The sequence below is a fragment of the Bos taurus genome, chromosome 25, assembly GCF_002263795.3.
Source record: "Bos taurus isolate L1 Dominette 01449 registration number 42190680 breed Hereford chromosome 25, ARS-UCD2.0, whole genome shotgun sequence".
NCBI classification, from domain to species: Eukaryota; Metazoa; Chordata; class Mammalia; order Artiodactyla; family Bovidae; genus Bos; species Bos taurus.
The window spans coordinates 36,971,766-36,991,339 of NC_037352.1; the positions used below are offsets into that span (position 1 = coordinate 36,971,766).

General features: G+C 55.0%; 2 protein-coding genes across 13 annotated transcripts; one reads left to right on the forward strand and one right to left on the reverse strand.

The window, feature by feature from the left end:
• Positions 1-51: 51 nt before the first annotated feature.
• On the forward strand, positions 52-11,885 carry PTCD1 (pentatricopeptide repeat domain 1). 7 transcript variants are annotated; one of them, XM_024985443.2, is made up of 9 exons: positions 52-138; positions 1,290-1,769; positions 3,165-3,305; positions 4,512-4,730; positions 5,513-5,614; positions 6,338-7,045; positions 8,162-8,278; positions 8,905-9,087; positions 10,709-11,885. In XM_024985443.2, exons 2-9 carry the CDS (start codon positions 1,311-1,313, stop codon positions 10,889-10,891), a joined length of 2,112 nt encoding a protein of 703 aa, XP_024841211.1. In that variant the 5' UTR covers positions 52-138; positions 1,290-1,310; the 3' UTR covers positions 10,892-11,885. The 7 variants fall into 7 exon arrangements, with proteins under 7 accessions (XP_024841211.1, XP_024841210.1, XP_005225092.1 ...); XM_024985442.2 differs by lacking the exon at positions 52-138 and adding an exon at positions 191-347; XM_005225035.5 differs by lacking the exon at positions 52-138 and adding an exon at positions 191-318.
• On the reverse strand, positions 11,304-19,517 carry BUD31 (BUD31 homolog). 6 transcript variants are annotated; one of them, XM_005225167.5, is made up of 7 exons: positions 19,179-19,250; positions 18,519-18,618; positions 17,862-17,983; positions 17,355-17,476; positions 13,332-13,454; positions 12,946-13,112; positions 11,304-11,543 (listed from the first exon to the last, which is right to left on the reverse strand). In XM_005225167.5, the coding sequence occupies exons 4-7, from the start codon at positions 17,446-17,448 to the stop codon at positions 11,493-11,495; spliced, it is 435 nt and encodes a 144-aa protein (XP_005225224.1). In that variant the 5' UTR covers positions 17,449-17,476; positions 17,862-17,983; positions 18,519-18,618; positions 19,179-19,250; the 3' UTR covers positions 11,304-11,492. The 6 variants fall into 6 exon arrangements, with proteins under 6 accessions (XP_005225224.1, XP_005225223.1, XP_005225225.1 ...); XM_005225166.5 differs by having other exon boundaries at positions 19,045-19,250; XM_005225168.5 differs by lacking the exons at positions 17,862-17,983; positions 18,519-18,618; positions 19,179-19,250 and adding exons at positions 19,045-19,152; positions 19,298-19,517.
• Between the last annotated feature and the right edge of the window lie 57 nt (positions 19,518-19,574).

Sequence of the window (19,574 nt, forward strand, 5' to 3'; positions counted from 1 at the left end):
GGAGCCCGCGCCGGTCCTTTTCGCCTGTTCAGGCCCGGCCAATGGAGCGCAGAGTGCGGGCCGCTCCGCTAGGCTCGACTAGCCGCTCGCCGAACGCACCCCGCCCCGCCAACGTCCCCCGGCCCGTCGCCGACCTCAGTACGCGACCCGAAACTGCGCCGGGAGTTCGCGACGCGGAGTGCGCGTGCGCGAGTCGGCCGGGTCGCACCTGGGAGAGCGCGTTGGGGACGCGGAGCTGGGGACGCGGTGCGGCGTGGCGGGGTCGGGACTGGCCGTGACGCGAGGCGGGGCGGGCGTGGCGCGGGCTCGGGGGCCGAGGTGCGTGTTCACTGGGCCGGACTCCTGGAGTGAGTTTCTCGTTTGACCCTCTCAGGAGCCCGGGCGCCAAGCGAAGGCGGGCCAGAGGGGCTGCGAGGATCGCTGCAAGGGTCGGAGGTGTAGGCCTCTGCTGAGGAGACCGGTGTAGGCCGGTGGAGAGAGGGCTCTGGTCGGCCTGAGGTTTCCCGGGAGGGTCTGGGGAGGGGTGGGTACCCCGGGGGAGGACGGCGGCAGCGGGTCTCCGATTCAGGGATTATTAACCCCGGGCGGGTGGAAGAACTCGGGGAGGAAGAAATTACACCTTTATAAGTGAAACTTAGCAAGTATTTCCTCACCTGACGTTGTCTGTGCCCAAAACGAAGTCTTGATTGCAAATAGGGATGAGTGTAAATGATGGAGATAACAGTATCCACAACTGCTACAAACTCATTTACAGTCATCGCTGCTTCATCAGATCGACAGAACCTTGTTACTTAATACTTGGAAAAGAAGACTCTATAGTAATATAGCATGAGTTTATTTTAAAAGCATTCTGGTAGCGATTTCAGTATCAGTAATTACAATTCGCTGTCTTTTGATTAATGTGTGTAAACCCATTATTTAATGTGGCTACTTGAAAATTTAAAATTACATACAGGCTCGCACTGTGTTTCTGTTGGAGCCTCACCAGGTGCAGAATGGTCCAGATCGGTAGTTTTTTCGGTGCTCACCGTCCTGGGCCTGCACCCTGGTATCTTGAGATTGGATCGTTGCCATGGTGCTGTGTGCGTGATGTTATGGGTAACTCTGGTTTACAAGCATGGAGACTGAGGCCAGAGCAGCCAGTGCTCAGGGACGCGAGGATGCTTTGGTGGAGCTGCGATCTGAACCTAGGCTTTCTGACCTCAGGACTCGTGCTTGTACCACTTATCGGTCTTTCTGCCTTTTGGGACAACGAAGTTGACTTTCATTATTTTGCTGACCTATGCCAGGCCCCGAGGAGAACGCCGGAAATGGACTTCCTGAGGCTTGCCCGGCTCTTGTCCAGCCCCTGCCCCGTGGGACTGTCCATTGTGCGCCACCTTGACCCTCTCAGAGCCAGGTGGGCTGGAGGTAGGGCCGCAGGGTGGGTTTCGCCCGCGCCAGCAGCCTTCTCCAGCTCTCTCTCTCAGCTGCCCCTCGGCTCGCAGAGCCAGAAGAACACAGGCAGCCTCAGCCCTGACCCCGGCCAGCCCAGCCCCACGGCCACCCAGGAGGAAGGGGAGGAAGAGAGCTTTGGGACTCTCTCCGACAAATACTCCTCTCGGAGAATGTTCCACAAATCGACGGCCCAGCTGTATAACCTGCGGCTCAAGGAACAGAATACTGAAGAAGATGAGGAAGGGGAGCTGGAACCAAAACCATGGCGGGGCCCCAGAAACACCCCTTACTGGTACTTCTTTCAGTGCAAACGCCTGATCAGGGAAGGAAAGGTAGGGAACCTCTGGACTCTGCTGCTCCCAACTCCTGCTTCCGCGGTGCCAGTCTTTTGTGAGGGGCTATCCTGCTGTCCTGGTGGGTGCTCAGGGCTTCTCTCCCCTCTTTGTCTTCATTCCCCCCAGTGCTGCCTCAGGCGACCCTCTAGCCCCCTGGCTTCCCGTGCCCCCTCCTCGATGCCATTCTCATCTTCCTGTTACCAACCCAGCCATCCCACGGGCTCCCCATCTTTGTGTCCAGCTGCCTCCTCACCATCTCCGTTACACTTACCCTTAGTGGCCTGGAATTCTTGTTCCCAACCTCAATTTCTCTACACTTTCTTCATCTCCCTAATTGGTAACCTGGTTTTTCCATCCGTCTAGGCCAAATCCCTTTACCCCTAGTCTTCTTTCTCCCACCAACTCTGCCTTCAAAGTGTCTCCCATCCTAACTTCTCACAACCCTCCCCCTGAATGCCCAGGCCTAGCCTTCTCCTCCCCACCCCCCACCCCCCATCAGCTGTTATGACACTTGTCACTAGTCTCCCCGAGGCTCTCTCCACCTCTTACCCCGATGTGGCCTTAGACACGGAACCGTGAGCAGAGAGCAGGTGGGCTTTCTCCTTCCTCTAGCACTCCCCACGTATTCAGTGACAGTGGTGGTGTTCATTTTCTTAGGTGTTGATAATGACATTCCATTTAGGCTTAAAAATCTCTTGGCGGTATATGTTGAAGCTTTTGTGAATGAAGTGATACAATGTCTGGAATTTGCTTTAAAAAAAATTGAGTTGGAAGGAGGAGCGCAGGATATTGATGAATCAAGATTGGCCAAACACTAATAGTCGTTGTAATTACAGCTTTCTACTTTTGTGTGTATTTGAGATTTTCCGTAATGAAAAGTTGAGAAATAAAGAGAAGCCAGAGTTCTCATGATAGCATATGAAGCCTGCAAAAACTGCCTCTTCTCCCGCTCGACCCTCCCCTCCCTGTCTGCCTGCACCTCCCCTCCTTTACTCTCTCCCCCGCAGCCACCCCCCTAGCTCCCAAGCACACTCCTGCTTCAGGGCCTTTGCGCCAGCTGTTCCCTCAGTGAGCCACCTGGCTCCTTCCCTCACCTCCTTCAGATCTTCATTTATCTGGGCATTGCCCTTGTGCTCAGAGAGTTCCCCCACAGTCGTGGGGCCAAGAGCACTCATAGGTGGTGGGAGTCTGGTGGGCTTTCCTTCCTGGCCACCACGCAGTCCCCTTGCAGTGGAGCACAGGGACTGGGAGGCTGGTGGCAGAGGCCCAGGGTGCGTGTTTGGCTCCTGGGCTGGCCTGGGCTTGAACTCAGGGAGGGTCCCTTAGCCTCGGTCTCCCTCCCTCTGCTGAGCCCCCTTCCCTGTGTCCTCCCTTCCCCAACCCCTTCCCCAGCTGGCCGAGGCCCTGGACCTGTTTGAGAGGCAGATGCTGAAGGAGGAGCGCCTCCAGCCCCTCGAGTGCAACTACACAGTGCTGATCGGGGGCTGCGGGCGGGCCGGCTACCTGAAGAAGGCCTTCAGGCTCTACAACGACGTGAGCATGGGGCAGGGGGGCGGCAGGCCAGGCAGCCTAGAACACGGGCTTTGGGCCCCAGAAGAGTTGGATGCCGGTCCTGAATGTGTTCCCTGCTAGTGCATTACCCTGGGTGGCCAGTTTCGCCTCTCCAGCCTCAGTTTTGTGGTCTTAGCACAGGTGACATTACCTAGGCCAGAGTGTTTTATCCATCACGAAGGTGCCCTTTCCAGCTGCTCTTCACTGAGTGTCCTTCACATCTTTATCATTGTTGTTGATTACCTATTTGCCTGTCGTGTGTCTCCCCTCCAGAGAGTAAGCTCAGTGAAGACAGGCCTTGCCTGTCCTGGTAACCCCAGTGGCCAGTACCTGGCCTGTATTAAGTCCTTAGTATGCATCTGTGGAATATGTGAACACATACAGAGCGTACCCCCATCCTCGAAGCTGGGATCACTGTCTTTGTTTCTCCAGTGAAGACGCTGAGGCCTGGAGAGATGAAGTGCTGTGTCTAAGGTTACCTGTCTCGAGTGCTGATTTGGAGTTGAGCCCAGCCACGGCCTGAGAGCAGGGCTCTGTGCGCTCTGCGGCAGCTGCTTGCTGCCCTTGGTCAGGTGGCCCTTCTCTGGGAAATAGAGAGCACTTGGCTTTACCAGGAGCTTCTCAAGCTTCATCACCGGGAGGGCTTGCGAAGCAGTGTCAGCCGGGCAGGAGGAGGGCTGGGGAGGCCTGAGATGTGCTGCAGGGCTGTGCTCCCGGCTGCCGCTCCAGGGGCCACTCTCCCAAGACGGTCTCCTTGGTAACGGCCTTCCAGTGTGACCGTATCACCCCCGTTTTTCCAATGACAAGCTGATTGCCCACAACCCCTCAGTTACTAAACATTGGAGCTGGGGTTTGATTACCCCTCCTGCCCTTTCCCAGATCAGATCTTAACAGTTAGGGCAACCTGGGCGGCCAGAGGGCAGGAACAGTTACAGCGGCCTGCCGTAAGAGCACTTCAGGCCCAGGGTGGGCTGCTGAGTGCCTTGGGGAGGATGCTTTCTTGTTTGGTGCCTCTGGGGAGCAAGGCCAGCTCTCAGGGCCCCTCAGGTTGAGTCGGGTTTGGAGAGCCCAGCTCTGTGTGTCAGTCTGCTCTGCCTCTTAGCAGAGTCCTCTCTAGCCTCCTATCCCCATGTCCCATGCATCCAGCTGACCCCAGAGCCACCTCCAAGTTTCTCCCTGTCTCCTCAGATGAAGAAGCGGGACCTGGAGCCCTCAGACGCCACCTACACAGCCCTGTTCAACGTGTGCGCCGAGTCCCCCTGGAAGGACTCCGCACTGCAGAGCGCCCTGAAGCTACGGCAGCAGCTTCAGGCCAGAAACTTCCAACTCAACTTGAAAACGTACCATGCCCTGCTGAAGATGGCCGCCCTGTGCGCGGACCTCAGGATGTGCCTGGATGTGTTTAAGGTGGGGCCATCCCTTCCTTCCTGCTCCCCACTCAGAGTGAGTCCTGCAAGGCCGGGCTAAGGCTTTGCCCTCTGTGTTCCTCGTGTGGGAAGGTTCAGATGCTGATGAGACAGGCCCCCTGTCGGCCTCTGGGACTCACCGAGGAGTCCCTGTGGTCAGAGTCCTGGGTGGGACAGGAAGGCCCCCGCCCTGTGAGGGCGGCGGGGGGGGGGGGGGGGGGTCGTGTGTGCTGCCGTGTGCTGTGTCCTGCTGAGGGCACTCGCTGGTGAGATGCATAGCGCTGAAGAGGAATCGGTGCCCGCCGGGGCATCGTTCCAAAGATCTTACGAGGCAAGTCCTGTGGCCCCTGCTTCACCGATGAGGGAACTGAGATGGGCGTTTAACCGATTAGGAAACTGAGATGGGTGCTTAATGCTTCCCACATTTGTACAGCAGGCTAGCGGTGAAGCCGGGACATGAAGCCAGCTCTGGTCAGTTCCAAAGCCTCATGTGCACGGGTTGAGTGGCTACTGGGCAGATCTTCGAGGAGGGGCTGCACAGGAGTGATAGGAGCAGAGCCCGGAAGACAGGCCTGGGAAAGTGGGAGTGCAGGCCCCGGGGAGCTCTGCTCCGAGGCTGGTGCTGAGCTGGCCCATGCCGGATTCGGGCCCCACTGCTGAGGATATGCAGCCCTGGCCCTGCCGTGGGGTGTCTGTTGGTCCTGAGCCAGACCCAGTGGGCCTGAGTCTGGGCCTCGATTCACCTGCAGAGTCTCAGCAGGCCCGCTTCGTTCCTTCCCCCAGGAAATCATCCAGAAAGGGCACGTGGTCACAGAGGAGACCTTCAGTTACCTGCTCATGGGCTGCATCCAAGACAAGAAGACTGGCTTCCGATATGCCCTGCAGGTCCGTCCCCCGGCTCTGCTTCCTGTCCCTGCTGCGCTGCTCGCCCCGCCACCCCGTGCCTGTGCTGGGGGCGAATGATGATGCTGGGTGCACTTCTTGAGCACCCACTCCTGCCCTGTGCTGGGTGTTTTTATATTTGTGATCTTTTGGCCTTCCCAGAGCACACTGTTCCTGGAGTTTTACAGATGGGCGCACAGCAGGCACTCAGAAAGTGCAACTGAAGCCAACCCTTAAGTTGGCCTGGACTCCTCCAGAACCTGGCCTCTCTGGCCGTTCCTCCCCGGGGAGTAGGGAGAAGGGCTGGGAGAAGCAGAGGGGTAGAAGTGGGACACAGTTTGGGGAAGCGAAGTGGGCTAGTGATCTACCTGCCACTGCAGGAGACACAAGAGACACGGGTGTGATCCCTGGGCTGGGAAGATCCCCTAGAGGAGGGAATGACTATTCACTCCAGTATTCTTGCCTGGAGAATCAGAGGAACCTGGCGGGCTACAGCCCATGGGGTTCCAAAGAGTGAGACATGACTGAGCGACTAACACATATGAAGGAGGGGAGGAGGGTGCCTGTGTAGGGTCCTGGGGCTCTCAGTTTCCTGGGTCCTCATTTGCCCAGAGCCTGGAGTCTTTCCCATGCCCCATTTGCCCACTGGTTGCTGCCCCGATGCCTGCTCTGCTGAAGGCTCGTCGGAGAAGGGGCTGGGGGCTGAGGTCTGCCTCTCCTCGGCAGGTATGGAGGCAGATGCTGAGTCTGGGGCTCCAGCCGAGCCGGCATGGCTACAACTTGCTGTTGGCGGCAGCTCGGGACTGCGGGCTGGGGGACCCAGTGGTGGCCTCAGCGGTGCTCCTGAGGCCCAGGGAGGAGACAGCCCTGCTCCAGCCCCCGGCCAGGGGGCGGCGGACCAGGAGGAGAGCCCAGGTCGGGGCAGACTGCAGCCTGTCAGCCAAGCTGCACGTGGAGGCCCTGGAGAGGCAGCTGTTTCTGGAACCTTCTCAGGCACTTGAGGGGCCTCAGGAGCCTGAGGAGGCCAGAGCCCCCAAGCAGGCCCAGTCTGGGATGGAGACCAAGGCAGAGCCTGACCACCCGGTGGCTCTCACCTCTGTGGCCCCGGAGCCGCCTCCCTGGGGGCTGGAGGCCAACCTCCTGACCCCGGGGGCGGCCCCCTTGGCTGTGGTCTCCTTTGGGACCGTGAGCACCCCTGCCGACAGACTGGCCTTGATGGGGGGCCTGGAGGGCTTCCTCGGCAAGATGGCGGAGCATGGGCTTCGCCCTGACATCAAAACCCTCACGCTGCTGGCGGAGGTGGTGGAGCCAGGGAGCCCCGCAGAGTCCTCGCTGCTGAGCGTCTTGGATGCGCACGGGGTGGAGCCCGACCTGACCTTCTTCAACACACTGATGAAGAAGAAGAGCAAGCTGGGCGACCTGGAGGGGGCAAAGGTGAGGGGCTCGGGGATAAGGAGGCAAAGGGCTCCTTCCTCTCCTTCTTCCCTGGACTCTCCCCTGCAGGCGTGTCAGTCATTCTCACCCGAGGTGGGCAGAGTGCCCAGAGCCCCTGTTCCAGGCCTGGGCTTGGGTGACAACTGGGAATCGAGTGGTGGACCAGCCATACCGCCAGCCCTCCCAGGGGGGCCCCCAGTGATGGGGGCAGACCCCAAACAAGTCCTCGCACTGACGCAGCATTCGGGGACGTGTGGCCTGAGAGGCTGGTGGTTCCTGAGTGTCCCCACCCTTCAGCCCCTGCATCCTCCCCCCGCCAGCCTCAATGACATCATCCATTGTCACACTCACTTTGCTTGATGCTGTCCTGAGAGTTTTGCATCATCTGTGTCTTTACTGACCACACCAGGAAGCTCTGCCGCCCGTGGCTTTACCCATTTCACACATGGGGACACCAGGGTCCTCACGGTATTTTGTCTGTTCATACGTGTTTCTGTGTGCTGCCCTTTTTGCCAGAAGCTCTGACCTGGGCTCTTACGAGCATCAAAGATGACAGAGCAGCCTCTGCCTTCAGGCCCTCTGTGCCCATCACAGCTTTCTCGAGCCCCTCCCCGGACCCGCCCTGACCCCGCCGGCCTGAGCAGGCATCCTCTTCCTCTCCTCCTGCCTGGGGCTCCCTCCCTGCACTGCACACACTGTTGTCGGCTTTGTCTCCAGCCCTGGACCACAGGACCACCATCCCGAGGCCCCTGGTGCTCGAGCCACGTCCAAGTCCTGAGCGCAGTGTGGATGGTGGCTGGTCAAGGAGCAGGAGGGGCAGGAACATGGAGGATCCGGAGGAGAGATGGCCTGTTGGGGACCGGCAGGCTGGCAGGCAGGGTGTCCTCGCAGAGCAGCTGAATCCGGGGAGCCGAGCAGTGAGGTGCTGGGCAGGACCCCCAGCCTTGAGTGCTGGGCCGAGGCCGGCGCCCAGGGTGGGCAGCAGGGGGAGCCGCGAGGCCTTGGAGAAGAGCCGTGCCCTGGCATCTCCAGCATCCAGCCGCGGGCTTCACCAGAGAAGGCTCTTACTGGGCTGGTGGGTTACAGTTCACAGTGACGCTGCCTCTGTCCCCACAGGCCCTGCTGCCCGTCCTGGCAAAGAGGGGCATCGTCCCCAACCTGCAGACGTTTTGCAGCCTGGCCATTGGGTGTCGCAGGCCAGATGATGGCCTGCGGCTGCTCTCGGACATGAGGGTGAGTGGGCCCCGCCCACGCAGGCCCCGGGAGCGAGGGTTGGGGGTGTGGGGGCCTCCTGAACCCCCCAGGCCTCTGTCCTCAGGGTAAGCCACGGGGGAGCAGGGTAGGGAGAGTGGGGTCTCGAGCTTCCAGTGAGAAGGGTCATTAGTCCAGTTTGGGAGAAAGAAGACCCTGGTGAGGGGCCGCAGACACGAACACTGAGCCAGGGGTGTTCTCACTGAAGTGTGGCCGTGGGGTGAGATTGAGGGGAGCCAACCCTCTAGGGGCATGGAGGCCGTGATGGAAGCAGGGAGGGCCAGAATTTTCGGGGGACAGGTGTGCAGTGAACCCCCAGGAGGCATCTCCTGCCCATGGTTTACTGCCTGAGTGTGTTGATCTCAGAACAACCCTCTGCTCTGTCTCCAAGTTCTTCAGGGCTGAGAGGGCAGGGCCTCCAGCTGCTTGGGATGGAGCGTGTGGAGTGGGGAGTACAGCCTGTTGCTGCTGCGAGGTCCTGCCTGCCCTTCTCTCCCCTGGGGGCTGGTCTGCAGAGCAGGCCTGGGCAGCAGGGTGGCTCCCCAAGTATGACGCCCCACAGGGCCGCACTCTCCCAACCACCGCCATCCTCTCGCTGAATGTTGCAGGAGTCCCAGATGAGCCCCAACACCCACATCTACAGCACCCTCATCAACGCGGCTGTCAAGAAGCTGGACTACGCCTATCTCATTGACATCCTGAAGGACATGAGGCGGAACAGAGTCCCCGTGAATGAAGTGGTCATCCGCCAGCTGGAGTTCGCGGCCCAGTACCCACCCAGCTTTGACCGGGTGAGTGCACCTGGCTCTGACGTGCCCATCATCTCCCTGGCCAGCGTCACCCTCACGTCCACCCGACCCTCATGCTGACCTCCTGGGGTTGGCATCCTCTTGCTTTAAACTGTCCACGGCTTCCCTTGGGGAGGATCCTACACTCCTCAGACCATAGCTGGCCACTCCTTGTCCTCGTGACTTATCTTCCGTCAGGCCGCTCTCCCCTTGGTACCCTGTCAACCCCTGGCCTGTGGTCACTTCTAGATAACACGGGCCTCTTCCATGCCTCAGGGTTGGTCTTCCCAGCAGGCTCCCCTGCTTTTCACGTTCCTGCTTCCTTCTCATCCCGTTGGTCCCAGCTGAGGTGGCTCTTCCTCAGCAGGGCCCCGCTGGCCCCCTCCTTACGTCACAGCTCCTCTTCATCCTGTTTCATGGCCCGTACTCACACGGACTCACACGGACTCATGTGTGACCCTCACTAAGGAGAGTGTGAACACCCCTAGAGGACGGGACTGTCTGTCTTGCTCACCGGGGTCCCGGGTCCCTGCCCGTCGTCGGGTGCCTGGCACAGACTGTTGTTGAATGAATGGGGATGGCAGGAGGGTGGTGACAGAATGTTCTGTAGCGGCCACTTGTCTCCTTGCTGTTCCGAAGGTGTCAGGCTCTGGGGTTCTGGTTTTGAGGTCTACCTCGTCAGGCTCTGTGGCCTGATGGGTAGGGAGCAAGTCAGCCAGGACACACCAAGCCATGGGGCTGGGGTCAGGGACGGCTGTGCAGGAAGGACACTGAGTGCCACTGAAAAGAAGGCTTAGTAAGAATTAGTGCGACGGCCATGGAGAGTGTACCAGGCAGAGGGCGGGGCTGGGCATCTTTGACCGTCCGATGGTTTGTTTTATTGATTGCTTAGAGTGCTTTACATACTCCATAGACTAGGCTTTTGTTGGTTCCATATTGCACGTGTCTTCTAGTCCTTCCATATTGCAGAGTCCTCCGTGGAAGACCCACTAGGGGTCTTCTCAGGTTCAACCAAGAGTCACCAATTACCACGGGCCTAAACCTTATTGTATTCACTCATGATGTGGAGCTTGTGTCTGTTGTCAAATTTTTGCTGCAGGAACTTTCAGGCTCTATCAGATACAGCTCACAATTGCTCAACCTTTTGAATCAACTCGTTTATCATCATGTGGTAGCAGTGTTTATTTCATGCATCTTTGTCTTTTTATCTATGTGCTCCTGTGTCAACTTTCTCTTGGTATCTACCTGGCACGTCTTGTTTCCTTTTCTTTGTCCCACCTTTCCTGAGACCCTTGCAGCAGTGCAGAGGTGACAGTCAGGAGGGTGGCAGTGCCTGCGCCAAGCAGGAGGTGCTCAGCAGTGGGGGCAGAGCAGTGGCACCCGGCGAGTCTAGCTTTGGGGGGCTGGGGTGCCATCGCTGGCTAGAGGGGCTCAGCAGCACAGACTTAAAGGAAGTCTCTACTCTGTGTTGATCAGCTTCTCTGCCCTTTTCCTTTTGACTAACTGGAAGCAAGAACAGCTTCCCCGAGGCCTGAGCCACCTGCCGCGGTTTGGGGTCTGCTGTAGGTAGCAGGCAGTGAGTCTCATTGTGGCCCCTCTGAACTCCATGTTTTTCCAATTACAGTACAAAGGGAAAAACACCTACTTGGAGAAGATTGATGGCTTCCGGGCTTATTACAAGCAGTGGCTGAAAGGGATGCCAGCGGAGGAAACCCCCCACCCGTGGCAGAAGTTCCAGACGAAACCAAAAGGAGACCAGGACACCAGCACCGAGGCTGATATGGACAAAGGCCCTGGGGGCAGGTGAGGAGGAGGTCCTAGGAGACCCCCAGCAGAGCCGGAACAACGTGCACAGCCTTCATGGGGCTCTGTGGGAACCCCGAGTCCCCTTCACATGAAAGACACTGAGCGTGCCGGGGCAGCTGCAAGCACGAGGGCAAGTCCAGGGTCAGGGCTCCAGCTCAGGCATCAGCCTGAGGACAACTGCTGGCCCAGGTGCCCAACAAGGTCATGGCAAGCGCCAGAGCAGCATGGGCCGCCTTGGTCTGTCATCTCAGGCCATCCCCATCTGAGGGTGACAACGAGGAGGGTGAGTTTGCTCCAGGTCACATAACACAGATGAGGAGTCGGGATCGAGTCCTAAGGGCAACTAGTCTCCGGGGCCTGGTGATGTCCCCTGGGTGCCAGACCACTGGCTCTAAGAAGGGACGCAAAGCCCAAAAGCTTTAGTTTTTTTTATTTCTACAAATCACAGCTGATGAACACCAAAACCTTCCCACAGAGAGACCATGCTCCTAGTCGGGCCTGGGGACCACTCTGAGGAAGAGCTGCTCCCAGGAAGGGTGGCGTGACGGGCAGAGTCCTGCGCAGCCCAGAGTCCGGGGTGGGTGGAGGTTGGGGCCTGATGCTCAGCCAGAGCAGCCCCGGCAGCCACAGTGTGTGCACTCGATGATCCGGCCCTGTGGACAGAGGACCCCTGCGACCCTGTGCCAACATATGGGGGCCCCCCAAGGGAAGTGTGGCCATGGGACACCCACTCCCCATGGACCCTGCGGACAGAGGACCTGAGACCCTGCGCCCACATGCATGAGCCCCCCAGAGGGAGGCGTGACCATGGGACACCCACTCCCCTTGGACCCTCCTCAGAAACCCTCCATGATGGTGTGGGATGGGGAAAATTCAGCTCCCTTGTGACGATGAGAACAGCTGCTGTTGACAGTTAAATTTCTATGAGGATTTAACTTATACAAACTCCGTGTACATACTTGCCCCCAAAAAGGAAAAAAAAAATCTCTGAGTGATTCCTGTTATTCTGTGAAGCAAGCATGACACACCCTTCAATGAGCTGGAGGCAACTGTGCTGCTGCTCTCGGGGCTCAGTGCCAGGGGCCTCACGGTCTCCTCTGGGCTGGGAACTTTCTAATAGGGGTGTGGGGAGAACAGGGTGTCCTTGAATCTGTATGGCGGCAGGACAGTTGTACCCCGGCCCAGGTGTGTGCTCTAGTGTCCGGCCAAGGGCCTGCCCAGTACAGAAAAGGGGTTTATTCTCTGTTTCCCTCTTTTCTGGAGAAGCAAGACTGGTCTAAGGAAACAGGATCCAGTGGTGAAACTCAACTAAACCTGTTCTGGGCAGTGGACCGTGGGGCTCCTGCAGCTCTGCCCTGCGCCCGCCCCCCCAGACCTGCACAGAGCCTCCTCGGAGGGCAGACTGTGCTTGCCCTCCGCTGCTCCGCACGCCCATCCTGAGCTTCCAGAGGACTCGGGGACAGACCTGCCTGCTGAGCTGAAGCCCGTGGGCCAGAGCCGAGGCTCTCCACAGAAGCTAACCAGTGCTGCAGCCTGAAGGGACCGTGAGAAAGAGGGCATCTGGCCTGACCTCACTCATGGGCAGCTGAGGGGCTGTACTCACAGGCCGCTAACGGCCCAGTGACCCTCCTCTGCGCCTGCTGCCACTCCCCTTCAGGGGCGCCTGCGCACGGAGCTCACCACTGCACCCCAGCACCGTTCCCTAGCCGCTCCGAGAGTTCTGGCGCAAAATGCAGTGAGGCTCAAGTTAAAGTGTCACTGGAGCAACAGGAGGCCGGGAAAAAAGAGGGATGAACCCCTACTGCCTGGCCCACCCTCCCCTGGCTTAGCCTCCCAGCCACGCTGGGGTGGGGGTCATCACCCGCATTTCCTGTGTGAGGGTAGGAACCAGTAACTTGCCTGGCATGGATCCCTGACCAGAGGGGCTCCCTCTCACAGAGAGGGCCAGCAGAACACCCAGCCACAGGACAGAACATAAAACCTGTTGTGGTCAGCTGAACTGCTTATGCTAGCATCACACTCAGTTGTCAGACAGGAGGGGGGCGGTGGCCTTACCACTTCCAGCTTGCTTTTGGGGACCCGGCAGATGCAGTTTGTCCCAAAATTGGTGTCCCGAGTCTGAATGCACCGCAGGCAGCACAGGTTCTCATACCCCTGCTTTTTCCATTTTGCAATCAAGTTTTTATCTGCATAGCCTTCTTTAATACAGTACTCATACAGTTCTGCAAAAAGACGGGGAAAGGCCATCAGACCACAGTGTAACAAAGCTCTCCGGCCCGCAGCCCATCACTGCCCACCCTGAGAAAAAGTGTTGAGTCAACACTGGCCCCTTTTCATTTTTTGGAAACAGCAAACATCATGATACTTGCTGAGGTTTCAAGAATTATTTAAATCGGACGCCATTCAAGCTGGAAAGGCCAAGAGAAAATTCGGCCAGTTACCTCTGCTTATGGCTTTCCGCTTGTAGAAGAGGTCAAAGATGTAGCGGGTTTTCTGGTGATGGATCCTGAAGATGGGCCACAGAGATTCCACTTTCCTCTTTCCTTCGTGAGGTTCTGTCTCAGCTGTGGAGAAAACATGGGTGTTTGCTTTGTTTTGGAGACTAGGGTTAGTCTGCACAGGATATAGTATTGTCATATCACTGGGGATTTATAACTCAGCTCAACAAACAGGATTCTGTGATCTAAGCCAAAGGCAGGTACGAGGATTCGGCAACACCACGTGTCTGCTGTGGGTGAGAGCATGCTCTGGGTACCCAGTGTACAGCAGTGAACAAGACAGATCATAGAGCCAAGGTCTGGGGAGGAGGAGGCAGACCAGCCCCTGGTGGTGCAGGGTAACGGCCACGGAGAAGAAAGAAACATGGAAGGGGGTGGTGAGTCTAGTGTGGAAAGCCATGTAGCCGGATGGGATGATAGGGAGGTGGCGGTGGGGACCACGGAGCACCTCAGGCCTGGCTGTCCTAGAATTGGAACCTTCCCACGCTTTGGTGGTGGTGTTTAATTGCTCAGTCATGTCAAACTCTGAGACCGCATAGACTGTAGCCCACCAAGGTCCTCTGTCCATGGGATTCTCCAGGCAAGAATACTGGAGTGGGTTGCCATGGCCTCCTCCAAGAGGATCTTCCTGACCCAGGGGTGGAACCCACATCTCCTGCATTGCAGGCAGATTCTTTACCACTAAGCCACCAGAGAAGCTCCTGTGCTTAGAATCATTTCTTAAGGTTATAATCACAGCATTTCTCTTTGGACCTGTTTTCACAAGGTCGTGTGAACATTCTTGGATATCATTTTGGACAGGTCCACACACACAGTGGAAGGCAGCCTGCAGTGGGCAATGTGGAGTCCTGCCCCTGGGAAGGTATGAAGAGGCCAGGGGTAGGGCCCTCGTGGCTCAGGGTAGACTCAGGTTTCTGCCTCTTAGTTAATGCCCCAAATGGCCTATTAACTCCAGAACCTGAGCAACAATTCTTTTAAAGTGCCACTCTTAAAAAGTCTAAATACATGTTCATTATTAGACTTTCAACTAGTTCAAAGTACTTGTAAAAGCAAAGTTATTTACAAGTCCTGGTTACAGTCCACAGAAATAGTGCCTATACTTCTCAGTCACACATAAACACCCCCCCCCCCCCACACCCTTCTCTGTTCCTCAGTCCCTATAATCAGGCTCTGTTTGTCTAGGAACTTCTAGGGTAATAGTGGCTGTACAAAAACTTGAGTAGTAAGCTAGGAGATATACAAAGAGCTGGGCAGTTGTGCTGAGCTTAGGAAATACAGGGACAAACTAAAAGAGAAAACAGCAACTTTGCTTTCTAAGGTAACAGTGCCAACTGCGTCAGCAAGTGTGAGCTCTTCTACAGAACAGCTCAGTCAGAGGGACAGGCCAGCGGTGCCACTAGCTCTGGTCCTCGGCGGCCCAGAGCGTGGCTGCAAATCCCAAAGGCAAACGTGAGTTGAAGGCAACAAACTGGAGGCTGGCAGCCCTGCCGGCCTGGAGGCAGGCTTTGGTTCCCCCACAGATGCTTTTTTTTAGGTTTGAATGTTAAATTGGAAGAGTTCACATAGAAAACCTGATTTCTTGCTCATCTTGGGGGGAAAAAAAGCAGCAAATCTGGAAAAGCTGAGGCTGCATCTGACGTGACAGAAAGGGCCTGGGTGGGCAGCAGCTTCTGCCCACCCCAGAGCTTGCTGCTGTCCCCAACACTGCATCAGCTCTGCCACCACCTGCCAGCCACTCTTTTTCTTTATAGTGGAAGTGAAAGCAACAGGAAACTGGGGCTTAAAACCTGCATATTAAAAATGGGAAAGCCAAGAAGAACTAGATGGTTAAAGAAAAAGAACACTTTTGACAGTAAAGAACATCTTATCTATCTAAATGCTCTCCCTTCAAGAAGTCATCCCTTAAAAAGAGGTTTATTTTCTTTAGAAAGACGGTAACAATAACCCTGTGTACGAGACAGCAAAAGAGACACTGATGTATAGATCAGTCTTATGGACTCTGTGGGAGAGGGAGAGGGTGGGGAGATTTGGGAGAATGGCATTGAAACGTATAATATCATGTATGAAACGAGTCGCCAGTCCAGGTTCGATGCACGATACTGGATGCTTGGGGCTTGTGCACTGGGACGACCTAGAGGGAGGGTATGGGGAGGGAGGAGGGAGGAGGGTTCAGGATGGAGAACACAGGTATACCTGTGGAGGATTCATTTCGATATTTGGCAAAACTAATACACTATTGTAAAGTTTAAAAATAAAATAAAATTTAAAAATTAAAAAAAAAAAAAGGTTTATTTCCAAGGACTCACAAATTACCTCTTCTATCACAGCAATCTCTTTAAATTCCTTTATGTTGAATAAAGATCTGTTTGGAGGAAAAAATCAGCCCCAAATGACCTTGATTATTGCAAGTTCTGGGTAGTTAATAGAAGTTACCTGATATACTCAACTTCAAAAAAAGGAAGCAAAGTTAACATCCACTTACTAATTATTGCTGAAGGGATAACTTCAGAATAACAAGGGTTAATTACCAAAAACCTTTAAGAAAAAAAGATTGCTTTAAAAAGCAATTCAGTAAGTAGTTAACACTGTGACAGGGCCAACAGAAGAGGATAGCGGAGGATGAGACAGTTGGATGGCATCACCAACTCAACAGACATGAATTTGAGCAAACTCCAGGAGATAGTGAAGCCCAGTGTGCTGCAGTCCATGGGGTCACAAAGAGTAGGACACGACTTAGGGACTGAACAACAACAGGGCCAACAACGCTTGTGGCTTCAGGTTAAATTTCCCAAAACTGCACACTACACTGATACACCAAGTGCAAGATCACTTAACACTTAGGGGGAGGTGAAGACTGTGCATTCTGGACAACTGGTAGATGATGCAAAAATAAAGCGATGATGAAAACAAACCCACAAGAAAAATCCAAATAAAAACATTTCAGAAAATTTGGAGTGAAAACAGGATTTTCCAAGTAAATACATTTCGTATGATTTTAAATATACTTTTTGATGAAAGTGAAAGAGGAGAGTGAAAAAGTTGGCTTAAAGCTCAACTGTTGATTCAGAAAACTACGATCATGGCATCTGGTCCCATCACTTCATGGGAAATAGATGGGGAAACAGTGTCAGACTTTATTTTTCTGGGCTCCAAAATCACTGCAGATGGTGACTGCAGCCATGAAATTAAAAGACGCTTACTCCTTGGAAGAAAAGTTATGACCAACCTAGACAGCATATTCAAAAGCAGAGACATTACTTTGCCAACAAAGGTTCGTCTAGTCAAGGCTATGGTTTTTCCTGTGGTCATGTATGGATGTGAGAGTTGGACTGTGAAGAAGGCTGAGCGCCAAAGAATTGATGCTTTTGAACTGTGGTGTTGGAGAAGACTCTTGAGAGTCCCTTGGACTGCAAGGAGATCCAACCAATCCATTCTGAAGGAGATCAGCCCTGGGTGTTCTTTGGAAGGACTGATGCTAAAGCTGAAACTCCAGTACTTTGGCCACCTCATGTGAAGAGTTGACTCACTGGAAAAGACTCTGATGCTGGGAGGGATTGGGGGCAGGAGGAGAAGGGGACGACAGAGGATGAGATGGCTGGATGGCATCACTGACTCGATGGACGTGAGTTTGAGTGAACTCTGGGAGTTGGTGATGGACAGGGGGGCCTGGTGTGCTGCAATTCATGGGATCAAAAAGAGTCAGACATGACTGAGGGATTGAACTGACTGACTGTAAATAATTCTAAGTAGACTATTTGATTTATACTCCCTAAAGGTCTTATATACTCAAAAACTTTTTTGAGGACCTTCTCATTTGTATTATCTTACTTTCTGGCATTTATGGTATTCCTATCAGTTAAAAAGCCAAGAAAACATGTCAGTGTCAGGCAGCCTTGCTGGTGCAGCTTGTCTCTTCCCATTTATCTCTGGGACACAGCCCACCCAGACAGAAACTCTCCAACTCACCTTCTCTCATTTTTTGATCTAATTCATCCAGTGTTGGCTCAATCAACTCCCACCCATCTGGGGGAGCTTTCCGGCTTCTTTTGACTTTAGGCATTTTTTCCCAGAAGATAGTCTGCAAAAATCTGTGGGGAAAAAAAATTAAAATGAATTGGTTTCTGAGCCTCAGGATCCCCAGAGGACTTCACAAGCCACAACTCTGGTGCACGTTAATATCCGTAAGTCTGTTTCCTCATCTGTGTAACGGAGAGAATCTACTTATGGGGCCATGTGAGGTCTTGATTATATGTAATGTGCCTGGTATTTAATGTTTGCTTAGTAGGGTTTTGCTATTATCATACAAAGAATAAGAGACACACTGTCCCTGAGAAGGTGATATTCTAGCAAGGAAATGCAAAGTGGAAAGGGAATTATAACACAGTGTGAGGGAGACTGACTGGGAGAGCAAAGATGAGTGTTTAAAAAGGAAAAAGAGAAAAAAAAAAAGGAAAAAGAGTGAAACCAAAGTACCTTAGGGTCTGCTTCCCAAGAGTATAATAGAAAGATCTCAGGTCTCTTCAGTTACAGGCTCGGATTCTTGTCCAGCTACGACTTTGGAGAGGTCACATTCCCTTTATGGTCCTCAATCTTGTCTATAAGGTGAGGACAGTGTATTAACTGGATTGCCAAGGTCTCTTTTAAACCCAACAAACATACTATATAAAGGAAGTCATGTAAAGCCCAAAGAAAAGACCAGCCCAGATCTACATAGCAAGTCATTTTTCAAACCGCAAGGCATTTCATAGCTAGCAAAGAGAACTCAGGGTGGGACTTCCCTGGTAGTCCAGTTGCTAAGACTCTGAGCTCCCAATGCAGGGGGCCTGGGTCCCATCCCTGGTCAGGGAACTAGTTCCCACATGCCGCAATTAAGAGTTTACATGCCTCAACAAAGACCCGGTGCAGTCAAATAAATATTTTCAAAATATTTTTTTAAATACACTAAAAGAGAACTCATGTTAATTAGCTTTAAGCAGAGCAGACTCCTCTCCCACGCTCATTCAGTTCCTCCCTCCTGATATGTTTACGAAGCCCCGCCCTCTTCGCCCCATCGTGAATTCTCAGCAACAACCTTACAGAAGATCAAACTCAGGGTTGCACAGAGCTGGGAACCGGCAGAGTTTGACTCACCAGGGGCTCCTGACTCCCAAATCTGAGGTCTCTACACTTGTCTCCCCTGCTCTGAAGCTAGAGACGAATGGAATCTGGTCCCTGTCCCAAGGAGCACGGGCTGGGTGGACAAAGACAAGGGAATGACCACTCTGCTAAGACCCACGGGGAGTGGAGGGCCTGGCCCAGCTTGGGAGTCAGTGGAGGCCTCCCATGGGAGGTAAGAGCTAAGAAGCAACCTGGTCAGGAAGAACGAGATGTGGGGCGGTGTTAGAAAAGTGGTAGCGCTCGGGAGGGGCGGCGAGCAGAAAGGCGTTCGGAAGAAGCTGAGTGAAGACGCTACAACCCGGGTTGTAAAAAGGCTCAGGGAGACTACGGCATCTGAACCGGGATTACAAGGAAAAGCAATATTTAGACAACAAACGTTCTAGGCGAGGAGGGAAATGCGCGAAAAGTAAGGGCGGGGAAGCCTAGAAGCAAGGGAACCCCCAAATTTCCCATGCCCTCCGCGGACCCAGCAAGACGCCGCCTAGTCTCGGGAACTCACTTCGACCTTCGGGTCCAGAGGCCCGAACCTGTCCCAGTTGGGCTGTTCAGATCGCCTTCTGGGCCAACGCAGACGTCCGATCCCTGGCCCCCAGCCGTTACCAAGGTCCTAGAGAAGAGAAGGGAAACACTCACTAGGCCCTCCGTCGCGATACAACGTCCCTTGTGTATCCACCGCCTCAGCTTCCCCAAGTATCTCTTCAGGATGAGGTCCTCGCGGAGCCCCGCCCCATGGAGCGCGGCGATTGCGTTACCTTAGGTGTCCGCAGCCCTGCCTGTGTAGAATTCCAGCGCCGCTGTCTCCTTTCGTCCGCACTGCCCGGCGGGGTGGGTTGGCAGGCTCCCGCGCCTCCCGCGGCGGGGGTTGGGAGGGGCTCTGTTGCCCAGCAGCGCGCGGCGAGCCTGGGCTCAGGCGGTGCGTGGGCCCGCCCGGCCTCCCTGAGGGCCGCGGTTCTCGCGGCGGCGCGGCGCGCTGAGAAGGGCCCGGGTGGCGGGGCGGGGGGGCGGGAAACTGGCCTGGCGGAAGAAGTC

Excerpts from the sequence above, each read along its gene's own strand:
- PTCD1 (XM_015460514.3), top strand. The coding sequence starts at position 996 with ATGGTCCAGATCGGTAGTTTTTTCGGTGCTCACCGTCCTGGGCCTGCA. Across the intron at positions 4,731-5,512 it reads TGTGCCTGGATGTGTTTAAG|GAAATCATCCAGAAAGGGCA; the intron begins GTGGGGCCATCC and ends TCCTTCCCCCAG. Across the intron at positions 9,088-10,708 it reads ACCCACCCAGCTTTGACCGG|TACAAAGGGAAAAACACCTA; the intron begins GTGAGTGCACCT and ends TTCCAATTACAG.
- BUD31 (XM_005225168.5), bottom strand. The coding sequence starts at position 17,448 with ATGCCTAAAGTCAAAAGAAGCCGGAAAGCTCCCCCAGATGGGTGGGAG. Across the intron at positions 13,455-17,354 it reads AGATCAAAAAATGAGAGAAG|CTGAGACAGAACCTCACGAA; the intron begins GTGAGTTGGAGA and ends TTTTCTCCACAG. Across the intron at positions 11,544-12,945 it reads CCAAAAGCAAGCTGGAAGTG|GGCCGGATCATCGAGTGCAC; the intron begins GTAAGGCCACCG and ends CTCTGTCCACAG.